The 16,426-nt window shown below is 44.5% G+C and overlaps 1 protein-coding gene across 1 annotated transcript in view; it reads left to right on the forward strand.

Annotated features, from left to right (window-relative positions):
• The first annotated feature begins 15,496 nt into the window (after positions 1-15,496).
• RTF1 (RTF1 homolog, Paf1/RNA polymerase II complex component) overlaps positions 15,497-16,426 on the forward strand; it is a 44,485-nt gene continuing 43,555 nt past the window's right edge. The window contains exon 1 of the mRNA XM_027971693.3: positions 15,497-15,726. Within this exon, the coding sequence (XP_027827494.1) occupies positions 15,517-15,726 (210 nt within the window). The 5' untranslated portion in view covers positions 15,497-15,516. The remainder of the gene's footprint in view (positions 15,727-16,426) is intronic.

The raw sequence follows: 16,426 nt of genomic DNA on the forward strand, positions 1-16,426 counted from the left end.
TGTAGGTTGATCCAGTTAGTTTTGTATCTTCTTCTCCCTTGGCCTCCCAGGAGTTCCCAGGTAATGGGCTTCACCACAGCTTAACTGTATCTTCCTTCATAACAAAACTGAAACCCATCCAAATTAGAAATGGAGACAGAATGTCCATTTGTGGATACTGGACAGCCAAATGTCCTGAAATGATAAAACACTGAAAGGAACAAAATGAGATAGATCAAGAGCAGGCCACTGTAAAGAAATGCCCTGTTGCTCAAAATGAAATAAATACTAGAAGCATTATTTGGAAGCCTGAGACCAGAGGACATTAAAGCCACTGAGCATGGGACCTGAACCGGGCAATCCCTGCAGTCCCCTGTGATGAAGAGGGAAAAGAGGAAGAAGCATTGTCCAGTGCTGGCCAACCTTAGCATGGCCTTTATGCAGTTTTCAATTAAGTGGATAATATATGCAAAGTGTTAGCATAATTTTTGGAATTTTTTGTGTTCACAAAAAGGTAGCTAGCTATTATTGTTGAACTCTGGGACAGTGCTCAACAAGTCCGCAGTCCAGTGCAGGACATGGCACCAAATAAAAAAAATGCCAGCACAGGGTGAGAGGAATGAATAGAGGGCCACACAAGGTGCAGGGTGGCCCAAAGGTGTGATGGGCCAGGCCTTGAACGTAACACTTTTGTGGCATTTTCTCTTTTAATCTTTGCAACCTATGAAGTACTTATGAAGTAGGTACTAATATTATGCCTATTTCACAGGTAAGGAAACTGGATCTTACATATTTAAGTAACTTGCTAGTCACAGGCTTGTCATAGCTGGTAAAGCAGCAGATCTGGGATTCAAACTATGTCTGTTGCCTTTCTCCAGGCTACAAGCTCAGTATCTACTACTCTGTATCTTATCTGCTCACCTTCTTCAGGGAGTAGATGAGTACTAAAGGATAAAGCATTTAACACATGGGAGGGGAAGAGGCAATCCAGTGAGGCAGCATGCATGCCCCAAAGCGCAGAATTATGAAAGAGATCATGTATCTGAAGAAAAAGAGTTCTGCTTGGCCGAATGATGATGATTTCCATGGATTAAGTTCACAGCATCAAGCCTAGGGCCAATGTGTGTTGAGTTTTCTGTCACTGGCAGCCAAAGCATCCTAACTGATGAGGTTGTGAGGAAGAAATTAGAACACAACTATAGCAAGAGGAGACACAAGGTCAAAGACTTTTTACTTTTCAGACAAAAAGATGTGTTAAAAGGAAGGATCCAGCAGAAAAAGAGAGCTTGAAGACACAGAAAAGGTCAATAATCAATAGAATAATGGTTCAGAGAAATAGAAGTAGCAGCATGTATGGCATCAGAGGAGGGTTTTTCGTTTGGTTTTTTGGTGGTGGTGGTGGTGGTTTTGGTTTTTTGCATTTTTTGTTTTTTACTTTTTGGCTATACCCCATGGCATGTGGGGTCTTGGTTCCCTGAGCAGGGTTCAAACCTGTGTCTCCTGCATTGGAAGGTGGAGTCTTGGCCATGGGATCACTAGGGTAGTCCCCTTAAGAGGAGCTTTAGACAGAAGGGAATGCCCACCAGTCCCTGGAACAGAGTAGGCACTCAGTATTTATCAAGTGAGGGAGTTGATGATTTGGAATCTTCTGAAAACTCCTACATATTGACAGACAACTTGTTTAAAGAAGTCTGCATTCTTCTCCATTTCAGTCTTTCTGAGTCACTGTCTGAGGGTCAGTCTTAACTTTAGTACATGATAATATGCATGTGCTACTTATTTTAGGAAATATCAGGGATAGAAAAGAGTCCCTGATCTTGAACCTCTGATGTAATTTTGGGGCTTCTCTGTGTCAAGACCAGTGTTTTTCAAAATGAGACCATCCCATACTCGAGGAAATCACCCATGGGTGTGTTAAACATGCAAATTCCTTGGTCTCACCTACTGAATCAGACTCTGCATTTTAATAAGCTCCTAGTTGATTCTCAGTTAACTCAAGAACTGCTGTTCTAGATTGGAGCAGGGATGGCGTCTTGTTCACCTTTGTTTCCTCAGTACCTCGTTCATGTGCTCAGTTGAATATTTTTGTTGTTGATGTTGTTTTTGGTGGCTTGTGGGGTCTTAGTTCCCTGACCAGGGATTGAACCCCAGCCTTCGGCAGTGAAATCTCAGAGTCCTAATCACTGAAATGCCAGGGAATTCCCTCAATTGAAAGTTTGACATGTGAATGTGTAAATCTTGGAATCCTGTGCTACTAAATAAGCCACAGGTTTGACTTTAGATAAATATTTTAAGTTATAGGATTTACTTATATTAGTGGTTCCATTGTGTGTTATATCTGTTGTCATAGGGGTCTCAAGTAACAAGTAGTTAATCATACTAAAAGTCAAAGTTGACAAATAAATTAAGTTATAAAAATAACTTCTTTTCTGGCTGTGCCACATGGGATTGAACCCACACCAACTGTAGTGGAAGCTTGGAGTCCCAACCACTGAACCACCAAGGAAGCCCCTTCTAAAAATAATTTTAGGCAAAAGTTGTGATCCCAATGGTCACATCCTTTTCACTGCCTGGCATCTTGACATGCTTTTCATGAGTGCTTTTTTGAGCACAGAGGACACTTCAGGGTATGTATTTATCAAGTATAGATAGCATCTGTTATGTGTGTTGAGGTAGGAAAAAGTTATGAACCATGCAGCTATACCGAGCAAGGCCAGAGAGAGGGTTGATTTTCAGCATCCTAAGACCATTTCTCACTCATTAGAAAGGAACAATTAAATACAAGGAAGCCCAGGTTTCCCATTTAATAAGCATTCAAAATGTACAGCACGTACAGCTTAGTTACACCTATAGTCATTTAATCTCTGACAAAGGAGGCAAGAATCAACAATGGAGAAAAGAGTTTCTTGAGCAAGTGGTGTTGGGGAAGCTGGACAGCCACATGCAGATCAGTGAAGTTATAACACTCCCTCATACCATAAGCAAAAATTAACTCAAAATGGCTTAAAGACTTAAATATAAGACATGACACCATAAGACTCCCAGAAGAGAACATAGGCAAAACATTCTCTGAAATAAATCTAACCAAAGTCTTCTTAGATCAGCCACCCAAGGCAACAGAAACAAAATAAAAAATAAACAGGACCCAAATTTACAATCTTTTGCAGAGCAAAGGAAACACACACAAAGTGAAAAACAACCTACAGACTGGGAGAAAATATTGGCAAATTATGCAACTGACAAGGACTTAATTTCCAAAATAAATAAATAGCACATATAAACTTGATAACAAAACCCAAATGACCCAATCAAAAAATGGGCAGAAGACCTAAACAGACATTTTTCCAAAGAAGACATATAGATGGCCAATAGGCACATGAAAAGATGCTCACCACTGCTAATCATTACAGAAACGCAAATCAAGCTATCACCTCACACCAGTTAGAATCCTGTGTGCATACATGCTCACTCGCTCAGTCATGTCTGACTCTTTTGTGACCCCATGGACTGTAGCCTGCCAGGTTTCTCTGTCCATGGGATTCTCCAGGCAGGAATACTGGAATGCGTTGTCATTTCCTCCTCCAGGGGATCTTCCCAACGTAAGGATTGAACCCGTCTCTCCAGTATTAGCAGGCAGATTCTTTATCAGTGAGACACCCAGAAAGTCCCACCATTTTAAATGGCCATCATTAAAAAGTCTACAAATACCAGGGAATTCCCTGGCGGTCCAGTGGTTGGGACTTGGCGCTCTCACTGCCAGGCCCCAGGTTTGATCCTTGGTCAGGGAACTAAGATCCCACAAGCCTCGTGATGCAACCAAAATAATAAAATAAAATAACAAATAACAAATGCTAGAGAGGGTGTGGAGAAAAGGGTACCCTTCTATACTGTTAGTGAGAATGTAAGTTGGTGCAATCACTATAGAGAACAGTACGGAGGTTTTTCACTAAATAAAAATATTGCCACATACTCTAGCAATCCTACTCCTAAGCACACTGCTGCTGCTGCTAAGTCGTTTCAGTTGTGTCTGACTCTGTGCGACCCCATAGACGGCAGCCCACCAGGCTCCCCAATCCCTGGGATTCTCCAGGCAAGAACACTGGAGTGGGTTGCCATTTCCTTCTCCAATGCATGAAAGTGAAAAGTGAAAGTGAAGTCGCTCAGTCATGTCCAACTCTTCTCGACCCCATGGACTGCAGCCTACCAGGCTCTTCCATCCATGGGATTTTCCAGGCTAGAGTACTGGAGTGGGGTGCCATCACCTTCTCCAACTCCTAAGCATACCTCCAGACAAAATTCTAATTTGAAAAGATACATGTACCCTTCTGTCACAGCAGCACTGTTCACAGTATCCAAGACATGGAAACAACCTAAATGTCCAACAAGAGATGAATGGATAATGAAAATGTGGTATATATACACAATGGAATATTACTCAGCCATAAAAAAGAAAGAAAGAATGCCATTTGCAGCAACATGGACGGATCCAGAGATTATCATACTAAGCAAAGTAAGTCAGGAAGAGAAAGACACATACCATATGATATTGCTTATATGTGGAATAAAAAAAATGACATAAATGAACTTACTTACAAAGTAGAAATAGACTCAGAGATATAGAAAACAAACAGGGTTACTAAAGAAGAAAGGAGAGAAGGAGTAAATTAGAAGTTTGGGATTAAAACATACACAGTACTATATATAAAATAGATAACCAACAAGGACCTACTGCATAGCATAGGAAACTATACTCAATATCTTGTAACAACCTATAATGGAAGAGAATATGAAAAAAAGAATATATATGTATAGATGAATCACTGTGCTATACATCTGAAAGTAATACAACATTGTAAACCAACTATATTTCAGTAAAAATTTTATAAAGATAAGACTTCCCTGGTGGTCCAGTGGTTAAGACTCTGTGCTCCCAGATCTGGGAACTAAGATCCTACATGCCTCATGGTACAACCAAAAATAAAATAAACATTTAAAAAAAGAAAAAAGATACATGCACCCCCAATGTTCATAGCAGCACTGTTTACAATAGCCAAGACATAGAAGCAACATCCACTGACAGATAAATAGATAAAGAACATGTATGTGTGTGTACATATATACACACACACACACATATACACACAATGCAATACTACTCGGCCATGAAAAAAGAATGAAATAATGCCACAGCAACATGGATGGACCTCGAGATTATCACACTAAGTGAAGTAAGTCATAAAGAGAAAGGCAAATACCATACGATATCACTTACATGTGCAATCTAAAATATGATACAATTGAGCTTATTCACAAAACAGAAAAAGACTCACAGGCATAGGAAACAAATTTATGGTTATCAAAGAGAAAAGGGGATGGGAGAAGGATAAATTAGGAGTTTACATTCTGTAGACAAATGTATAGTAGAGGGAACTATATTCAACATCCTGTAATAAATAAACCATAATGGAAAGAATACCTCGGATGCCTGCGGTGGAGCCTGGCCTACAGAGGCGGCTTCTCAGGAACCTGGTCTCCTACTTGAAACAGAAGCAGGCTGCAGGGGTGATCAGCCTGCCAGTGGGTGGATCCAAGGGCAGAGACAGCACAGGCATGCTCTATGCCTTCCCGCCCTGTGACTTCTCACAGCAGTACCTCCAGTCAGCGCTGAGGACACTGGGCAAGCTCGAGGAGGAGCATATGGTGATAGTCATAGTGAGAGACTCGGCCTAGCCCAAGCCTGGCTGCGCCGGCCTGTCTGTCACTCAAGCAGTTATTTTAAAGTCTGACGCGGCTGCCCTGCACCCCCTGGCCCATCGTACACCCTTGATTTGAATTCTCTGCTGGGTTACTCCATTTCATTTGGTAGGGGACCAAAGTCCTATCTCCCCACCAAAAACTAAGTTCTTAGGTTTGGGTTTTTTTTTTTACCGTGATGAGAAGGGACTCCTGTCGTGTCGGCTTCTAGTGTATGAAATACTGTCTGCTGTGTTCTGTATTTTTTTATTTTTTGACTAACTGTATGGAAAATTGTCAGTAAAGCCTTTGTCAGAGAAAAAAAAAAAAAAAGGAAAGAATACCTCAATAACTTTGCTGTATATCAAAAACTAACAGAACATTGTAAATCAATGATATTTCAAAAAATATATACTGGAGGCATAATAACTACAAGGATAGTGAAATTGGGTTCTGTTACTGAAAGCTAAATGTGAAATCCAGTTGTTGCTTAGTCACTAAGTCCTGCCTGATTCTTTTGTGACCCCATGGACTATAGGCCACCAGGCTTTTCTGTCCATGGAATTTCCCAGGCAAGAATACTGGAGTGGGTTGCCACTTCCTTCTGCAGGGGCTCTTCCCAGCCCAGGGACTGAACCTGCATCTCCTCATTGCAGGTGTATTCTTAACCACTGGCCACCAGGGAAGCCTATGAAATCCAGGAGGCTTCCTTAACAGCACACAACAAGGGCTTAAACACCTGCAGTGGGTCAGCAGGGAAAGGTGAGGCCCAGGATTATCTTCTGGAGAAGGCAATGGCACCCCACTCCAGTACTCTAGCCTGGAAAATCCCATGGACGGAGAAGCCTGGTAGGCTGCAGTCCATGGGGTCTCAAACAGTTGGACACAACTGAGTGACTTCACTTTCACTTTTCACTTCCATGCATTGGAGAAGGAAATGGCAACCCACTCCTATACTCTTGCCTGGAAAATCGCAGGGATGGGGGAGCCTGGTGGGCTTCCATCTATGCGATCGTACAGAGTCAGACACGACTGAAACGACTTAGGAGCAGCAGGAGGATTATCATCAGGATAGTTTAAGCTTCAATAAAAGTTAAACTTCCAAGCAATGCAGGTGAGCTAAGGGTCCTGGTTAGGAAATAATGGGATCACAACACATGGAATGAGGATATCTGACTGGTGCTCCTAAAGATCTTGAATTTCCAGATTCTTCTGACCCCCCTGAACCTACAGAAATGGCCCACCATCCCTCACTTCTTGCTTGGAGACAGTGCAGAAGCCAGTACCCTGCAACATTGCATGTACCCTCCTCAAAATATGCCTGTATCTCCCTCCTGGGTACTAGGCTGATAAATACAGTTGAAACACTATATATAATCCAGTACAGGACATATTGGGTCTGATAAAGAAGGGACTATACTCCAAAGGAGCTGCAAGAACTAGCCCAGTATGTAATGGCAGGAACTGGGAGAGAAGCACCAGACTGGAGTCGAGGATGCTTGATCAGGGCACCAGATTTTAAAATTGGATCCAGTTCAGTTCAGTCGCTCAGGCATGTCAGACTTTTTGCGACCCCATGGACTGCAGCACACCAGGCTTCCCTGTCCATTACCAACTCCTGGAGCTTGCTCAAACTCATGTCCATCGAGTCGGTGATGCCATCCAACCATCTCATCCTCTGTCAACCCCTTCTCCTCCTGGCTTCAATCCTTCCCAGCATCAGGGTCTTTTCCAATGAGTCAGTTCTTTGCGTTAGGTGGCCAAAGTATCGGAGTTTCAATTTCAGCATCAGTCCTTCCAATGAGTATTCAGGTCTGATTTCCTTTAGGATTGACTGGTTTGATCTCTTTGCAGTCCAAGGGACTCTCAAGAGTCTTCTCCAACACCACAGTTCAAAAGTGTCAGTTCTTCGGCCCTCAGCTTTCTTTATAGTCCAACTCTCACATCCATACATGATGACTGGAAAAACCATAGTTTTGACTAGACAGACCTTTGTCAGCAAAGTAATGTCTAGGTTTGTCACGGCTTCTCTTCCAAGGAGCAAGTGTCCTTTTAATTTCATGGCTGCAGTCACCATCTTCAATGATTTTGGAGCCCAAGAAAATAAAGTCTGTCACTGTTTCCATTGTTTCCTCATCTATTTGCCATGAAGTGATGGACTGGATGCCACAATCTTGGTTTTTCGAATGTTGAGTTTTAAGCCAGATATTGCACTCTCCTCTTTCATCAAGAGACTCTTTAGTTTCTCTTCACTTTCTGCCATAAGGGTGGTGTCATCTGCATATCTGAGGTTATTGATATTTCTCCCAGCAATCTTGATTCCAGCTTGTGTTTCATCCAGCCTGATTTTCTCATGATGTACTCTACATATAAGCTAAATAAGCACAGGGACAGGATACATCCTTGATGTACTCCTTCCCCAATTTGGAACTAGTCCGCTGTTCCATTTCCAGTTCTAACTATTGCTTCTTGACCTATATACAGATTTCTCAGGTGGCAGGTAAGGTGGTCTGGTATTCCTATATCTTTAAGAATTTTCCACTGTTTGTTGTGATCCACACAGTTAAAGGCTTTGGCATAGTCAATAAAGCAGAAATAGGTGTTTTTCTGGAACTCTCTTGCTTTTTTGATGATCCAAAGGATGTTGGTGATTTGATCTCTTGTTCCTCTGCCTTTTATAAATTCAGCTTGAACATGGAAGTTCACGGTTCACATATTGTTGAAGCCTGGCTTGGAGAATTTTGAGCATTATTTTGTTAGCATGTGAGATGAGTGCAATTGTGCAGTAATTTGAACATTCTTTGGCATTGCCTTTCTTTGGGATTGGAATGAAAACTGACCCTTTCCAGTCCTATGGCTGCTGCTGAGTTTTCTAAATTAGCTGGCATATTGACTGCAGCACTTTCACAGCATCATCTTTTAGGATTTGAAATAGCTCCACTGGAATTCCATCACCTCCACTATCTGTGCTTGCAGTGATACTTCATAAGGCCCACTTGACTTCACATTCCAGAATGTCTGACTCTAGGTGAATGATCACATCATTGTGCTTATCTGGGTCATGAAGATCTTTTTTGTATAGTTCTTCTGTGTATTTTTGCCACTTCTTCTTAATATCTTCTGCTTCTGTCAGGTCCATACTGTTTCTGTCCTTTGTTGTGCCCATCTTTACATGCAATGTTCCCTTGGTATCTCTAATTTTCTTGAAGAGATCTCTAGTCTTTCCTATTCGATTGTTTTCCTCTATTTCTTTGTATTGATCACTGAGGAAGGCTTTCTTATCTCTCAGTGCTATTCTTTGGAACTCTGCACTCAGATGGGTATATCTTTCCCTTCCTCTTTCGACTTCTGCTTCTCTTCTTTTCTCAGCTATTTGTAAGTCATCCTCAGACAACCATTTTGCCTTTCTGCATTTCTTTTTCTTAGGGATGGTCTTGATCACCACTTCCTGTACAATGTCATGAACCTCCTTCCATAGTTCTTCAGGGACTCTCTTAGAAATAATCCCTTGAATCTATTTGTCACTTCCAGTATATAATCCCGAGGGATTTGATTTAGGTCATACCTGAATGGTCAGTGGTTTTCCCTACTTTTTTCAATTTAAGTCTGAAGTTTTCAATAAGCAGACCTGGGACACGTAGCATGTGGCATAAGCCCTCTTGGAGGAGGTTGCCATTAGCGCCATCATAGAGGTGCAGAGCAGAGGACCCACAAACTGCAGAACAATTATACCAAAGAAATTCTCACACTTTTAAGAAAGTTCTAGGGCAATGGCACCCCACTCCAGTACTCCTGCATGGAAAATCCCATGGATGGAGGAGCCTGGTAGGCTGCAGTCCATGGGGTCGCTGAGGGTCGGACACGACTGAGCGACTTCACTTTCACTTTTCACTTTCATGCATTGGAGAAGAAAATGGCAACCCACTCCAGTGTCTTGCCTGGAGAATTCCAGGGCCGGAGGAGCCTGGTGGGCTGCCGTCTATGGGATCACACAGAGTCGGACATGACTGAAGTGACTTAGCAGCAGCAGCAGGGCCCAAAACAGATTTCCCAACCTGAGAATCCAGCAAAGGGACTGAGAACCCCCAGGAAATTTGACTTTGAAAACCAGTGGGATTTCATTATAAAACTTCCACAGGACTGGGAAAAGAGACTCTTGGAGGGCGCAAACAAAATCTTGTGCACACTAGGACCCAGGAGAAAGGAGCAGTGACCACACAACAAACTGAGTCAGACTTGCCTGTGAGCAACCCGGGGTCTCCAGTGGAGGCGTGGGTCAACAGTGGACTGCCGTGGGGTCAGGGGCACTGAATACAACAGTACTGGCATAAGTACTTTAGAAAGAGGTCACTATTACAGCCATTACCCCTACCATAGTTTGGCTTCAGGCCAAACTACAGGGAGGAAACACAGCCCCACCTATCAAAAGAAAATTGGATTAAACATTTACTGAGCATGGCCCTGCCCAACAGAGTAAAACTCAGATTCCCCCACAGCCAGTCCCTCCCATCAGGAAGCTTCCACCAGTTCTTATCCTTCTCCATCAGAGGGCAGATAGAATGAAAACCACAATCACAGAAAACTAACCAATCTGATCACATAAATCACAGCCTTGTCTAACTCAATGAAACTATGAGCCAGGCCATGTATGGCCACCCAAGACAGACAGGTCATGGTGGAGAGTTCTGACAAAACCTGGAGAAGGGAATGGCAAACCACTTCAGTATTCTTGCCTTGAGAACCCCATGAACAGTATGAAAAGGCAAAAAGATACGACACTGAAAGATGAACTCCCCAGATCAGTAGGTGCCCAATATGCTACTGGAGAAGAGTGGAGAAATAACACCAGAAAGAATGAAGAGATGGAGCCAAAGTGAAAACACCACCCAGCTGTGGATGTGACTGGTAATAGAAGTAAAGTCCGATGCTGTAAAGAGCACTATTGCATAGGAACCTGGAATGTTAGGACCATGAATCAAGGAAAATTGGAAGTGGTCAAATAGGAGATGGCAAGAGTGAACATTAACATTTTGGGAATCAGCGAACTATAATGGACCGGAATAGGTGAATTTAATTCAGATGACCATTATATCTACTCCTGTGGGCAACAATCCCTTAGAAGAAATGGAGTAGCCCTCACAGTCAACAAAAGAGTCAGAAATGCAGAACTTAGGTGCAGTCTCAAAAATGACAGAATGATCTGTTCGTTTCCAAGACAAACCATTCAATATCACAGTAATCCAAATCTATGTCCCAATGAGTAATGCTGAGGAAGCTGAAACTGAATGGTTCTATGATGACATACAAGACCTTCTAGAACTAACACCAGAAAAAAAGATGTCCTTTTCATCATAGGGGACTGGAATGCAACAGTAGGAAGTCAAAAGATACCTGGAGTAACAGGAAGTTTGGCCTTGGGAGAACAAAATGAAGCAGGGAAAAGGCTAACAGATTTTTGCCAAGAGAACACACTGGTCATAGCAAACACCCTCTTCCAACAACACAGCAAACGACTCTACACATGGACGTCACCAGATGGTCAATACTGAAATCAGACTGATTATATTCTTTGCAGCAGAAAATGGAAAAGCTCTATACAGTCAGCCAAAACAAGACTGGGAGCTGACTGTGGCTCAGATCATGAACTCCTTAGTGCAAAATTGGATTAGGGAGAGTTTATTGATTTGGGAGTACTCTAAGTCACACAATTTATCATTCTGCCAAGGACCCAGGATATGGTACAAATTTGTTATAAAGATGGCTCTTAGAGGCATGGAAAACTTTATATACCACATGAGGTAAAAAATGCCAGAGTTGCCAAGACATATAGTGTAGGAAGAGATTAAAAAATTTAGAGAAGTCAGCAGGAGGTGGATGTACTTAAGGTCAGAAATCCCACAGAATGATCATGTTCTGTGGGAAGACGAAGAGGAGACGTGTGAATTCATCAAGACTTTAAGGAATGTGATGGTAAGGGGTGCGCCAGCATCACCAAAAGTTCAGCTGTGGTTTTCCTTTATAGGCGAGGACTGACAGTAGGAGCAGCTGTTGGAAAACTGGGTTCCGAAAGGGGAGCAATAGGGTCTTGAAATAAGAAGTCAGGTAATATCACTTAATTGTGAGAAGCCAGGCAGATGCAATTATCATGAAGAGTGGAAAAGTCAGAATGACAGCTGCAGAATCCTGACCCTCAGAGAATCATGGAAATGGTTAACAGAATATAGCATTCCCCAAGACAAAATAGATAGCCAAACAAGTGTACTCAGTTTTTAATCAGAAGAAATTAAGGTTGGGTGACCAGGGGCTGAGGGCAGTTGCCCCAATGGATAGTGACCATCCTTTGCCCACTTTTAGATCTGGGTTAGTTTTCAGACCCTGAACTCATTAAGAGATGGTTAGGTCACCAAAAGGAGGACTCTACAACAGCATGGCAAATTACATAGTAATGATTTCCTAGTCCTTTTCTCAAAGTTCACATACCTACTTGTATGACTCTCAATATATTTTAGATACAGTTGTAAGGAACAGGATACAGATTCGTTTAAAATGTTTAATGGATTCATAGTATTTTTTCTTGCATTTAAACAGCAGGAATCTATTTTCCACAGTTCTGGAAACTAGGAGTCTAAGGCTGCCAGCATGGTTGGGTTCTGGTGAGGACCCTCTGCAGGTACAGACTGCTATCTTTCTGCTGTGTCCTCACCTGGCAGAAGTGGTGAGAAAGCTCTCTGGCGTCTCTTTGATAGGGCACTTAATCTTATTCATGAGAGTCCCACCCTTATAACCTAAAGAAAGAAAGTCGCTCAGTCGTGTCTGACTCTTTGCGACCCCATGGACTGTAGCCTACCAGGCTCTTCAGTCCATGGGATTTCCCAGGCAAGAATACTGGAGTGGGTTGCCATTTCCTTCTCCAGGAGATCTTCCCGGACCACATGCCAAGAGGCAGCTAAGCCCATGTGCCACAACTAGTGAAGCCTGCGCACCCTAGACCCCGTGCTCTGCAACAAGAGAAGCTACTGCAATGAAAAGCCTGCCCACCACAACTAGAGTCGCCCCTGCTAGGGCAGCTAGAAAAACCCTATGTGCAGCAATGAAGACCCAGCACGGTCAAAAATAAAAAATTAAAATTAAAAATAAATAATGATGAAAATCCATATTCAGTGTAATAAGTTCACACAATACCATAGTATACAAAAAGCAAAAATTTCCCATTTCCAACACTATTCCTCCAGCCCCTACTCACTCTACTGTAATTCACCTCCCCAATTATACAATTATAGACATTTATTGAGTACTTACTCTTTACCAGGAAGTATTTAAAGCACTTTTTTATATGTTAAGTAATTTATACCTTGTGTGTGCTATGCACTCAGTAGCTTCAGTCATGTCTGACTCTTTGTGACCCCATGAACTGTAGCCCACCAGGCTCCTCCATTCATGGGCTTCTCCAGACAAGAATACTAGACTGAGTTGCCGTGCCCGCCTTCAGGGGATCTTCCTGATCCAAGGATTGAACCTGTGGTTTCCTGGGTCTTCTGCATTGCGGGCGGATTCTTTACCCACTAAGCCACCTGAAAAGCCCAGTTTATACCTTGCTGCTGCTGCTGCTGCTGCTGAGTCACTTCAGTTGTATCCGACTCTGTGCAACCCCATAGACGGCAGCCTACCAGGCTCCTCTGTCCCTGGGATTCTCCAGGCAAGAATACTGGAGTGGGTTGCCATTTCCGTCTCCAATGCATTAAAGTGAAAAGTGAAAGTGAAGTCGCTCAGTCATGCCCGACTCTTACCAACCCCATGGACTACAGCCTACCAGGCTTCTCTGTCCATGGGATTTTCCAGGCAAGAATACTGGAGTGGGTTGCCATTGCCTTCTCCGAATTTATACCTTAGCAAAACCCAAAGAAGCAGATATTATCATTATCTTCATTTTACAAAGGGGAAACTTTCACAGGTTGGGTTCCCTGAGAAGCCAACTCAAGAGGAAATTCAGAGTACAGAATGCTCACTCATTCATTTCAGACACAGTTTGGTCTCAACGTGGACTAAGTCCAGTCCACAATGCTTTAGAAGGCCCCTTGCTGAAAAATCAATAGATTTCACTCAAATAAAGAACCCATCTTTCTTAATTGCAGTCAAGGGTCACTGACTATATTATAGCTTTCTTTTATTCACAGATTTAAAGACAGTCCTCAGAGAAGGGCACCAGCCTTTGAGGTAGCTAGAAACAAGGGAGGTAAGCTGGTCATTTTGGGTCACCTTGGCCATGGGCTCAGTTCCAAGGATACGCTGGGGGAGAGAAGTCTAGGGGACTTCTCTTAGGACAAGGTTTTTCGAGTAGAGATAGTTGGGCCTTATTTGGGTTGTTTTCTCTACCTTAATTCTGAACACTTTTCAATAACACTTAGGGAAGCCTCAAGCCTAACTCTCAACTTCACAACCAGAATAAAAAATTAATGGACTCCAAAAACTTTTGAGAACAGTTTCAAATTATTGTTTCTGATGCTCCCTACCTTATATTCCAAATCCCACAAAGAAATCACTGTGAAGTTGTTCTTATCAGCTGCCCTCAACAGGCATAAAACTGAACTGATCTCCTACACACCCAGTCTCCCAAACATCCTCTCCACTTGTGCTCCTTATCTCCATGAAGGACCCACCAGCTTCCTAAACCAGAACCTGAGTATTATTTGTATTTGGGACGTCACCTTTCCCCTTTCCCAACTAGTTTTTAAGTCCTAGTCATTCTACCTTCCAAATTATCCAGAAGCTATCCATTGCTCCCCAATTTCACTGCTTCTTCCTTAGTTCTGGCTTCCCTGGTGGCTCAGGAGGTAAAGAATCTGCCTGCAATGCGGGAGACCTGCATTCAATCCCTGGGTTGGGAAGATCCCGCTGGAAAAGGAACCGCTACCCACTACAGTACTCTGGTCCGGAGAATTTCGTATCTGTATAGCCTACGGGGTCGCAAAGAGTAGGACACGATTCAGCGACTTTCACTTTCCTTAATTCAGGGCATTATCTTTTGCCAAAACGCCTTCAACAGCCTACGTGGTTTTCCTGCCTTAGTCTCCTTCCTTCTTTATTCATTCGCTACACTGCAGCCAGAGTAATTTTTTAAAAACACAAATCTGATAATGTCGTTCTACAGTTTAGAATCTTTCAGTACGAAAGATTTTAAAACTTCCTAATATAGTTTATTAGGATCTGAATGATTTGGCCGCTGCGTGCCTCCACAGTCTCATCCCCACACACCACGCCCTCTGTTCGGCCATAATGAACTTTCAGTTCCCTGAACTCAACTTTTTCTATTATCGCTATGTCTTTGACCAAACGGTTCTCTGCTTGGAATACCCTTCCCTCTACTTTTTTTTGGGGGGTAAATCAGATGCATCCTTCAGGTCCCAGATCAGTTGTCACTCGCACAGCCCAGGTAGGCAGGCTTCGTTCCACAACAGGTGTCCTCAGCGTGGTCCAGACGATCTGTCTTTCAGGCGGGCGGCCCTAACGGTGCCCTAGAGACTCCATCAGTGTCAGACAGTCGAAAGGCTCCTTAGAGCAGACCCAGATGCTTGCGGCTCCAGTCCAAAACAAGTAGGCAGTACATGAAGCTTCGGCCCCACAGCAGAGACACACCCAGAGCTTCCAGTTGCGGGCGCTGGGTACAGGACGATCGTTCACCGCCCGGAACCCAACCGGGTGTCCCCGCCTCCCACGCTGCGTCGGGGGGGGAGGGGCGGGGCTTTGGGCGCCGGCGAACGGCGTGCGACGAGCGGGGGGCGGGGCCAGGGGCGGAGCGGAGCGCGCATGCGCGGTCGCCTTTGTGTGGGTCGAACAGCAGCAGCGGCGGCGGCGGCGACGGCGGCAGTGGCGGTCCCACTGGCAGGCGGGCAAGAGGGGAGTCCGGGCGGCGTCCGGCGTGGGAGCCGGGGGACCACGATGGTAAAGAAGCGGAAAGGCCGCGTCGTGATTGACTCAGACACGGAGGACAGCGGCAGCGACGAGAACCTGGATCAGGTTAGGACAGGCCGCGGAGGCGCGGGCCAGCGGAGCGGGAGGGCTGAGTCCCGGCCACGGGAGTCGGGAGCCTGTCGGGCCCCGGGCCTCCTGGCTGGAGCGCCCGGCCTGCCTCGTGTCCTGAACGCCGCTGCCGCCCCCTCAGTCCTCCCCGCAGTGCCCGCGGCCCTTGGAGTCTGGCCGGGGCCTGGAGACGGAGCCCGAAGGACTTGGCGCCTTGGGCGGGGAGGCGGGGCAGGGGCCAGGCTGGTGGGCCTCGGACTGGGGGAACTGGAGGAATCCTTGGTCTGCCACGGCCAGATCGGGGCGGCAGGCAGCAGGCCAGGCAATCCGGCCACGGAGAGATAGAAAGTATCGCTCGCCAACCCGGGCGTTTGGGAGGTTTTGGGGGCGGTGCGGGGGGTGGGGGGCGGGAGAGGGAGGCCGAGAAGGTGCAGGCTGTGGAAGATGAAGTTTTTCAGACGAGGGTGTGAACAGAGTGAAGGGCGACCTCTCCGTGCTTGGCGAAGAATACTTAGCTGTGGACACGAACCTACTTGGCAGCTAGGGTGTTTTGTGTTTGTTAAGGGTCCCCATTGAGATGTCAGACCCAGGAAAGCTCTTGGGAGGAGGAAAGTGGGCATAAGTGGAGAAATATCTAGGGCGGCATGGAGGCCCTTTTCATGCAGCATCCCAGAATTCTTTCTACTTGAAAGATGTT

This window comes from Ovis aries, chromosome 7 (assembly GCF_016772045.2).
Source record: "Ovis aries strain OAR_USU_Benz2616 breed Rambouillet chromosome 7, ARS-UI_Ramb_v3.0, whole genome shotgun sequence".
NCBI lineage: Eukaryota > Metazoa > Chordata > Mammalia > Artiodactyla > Bovidae > Ovis > Ovis aries.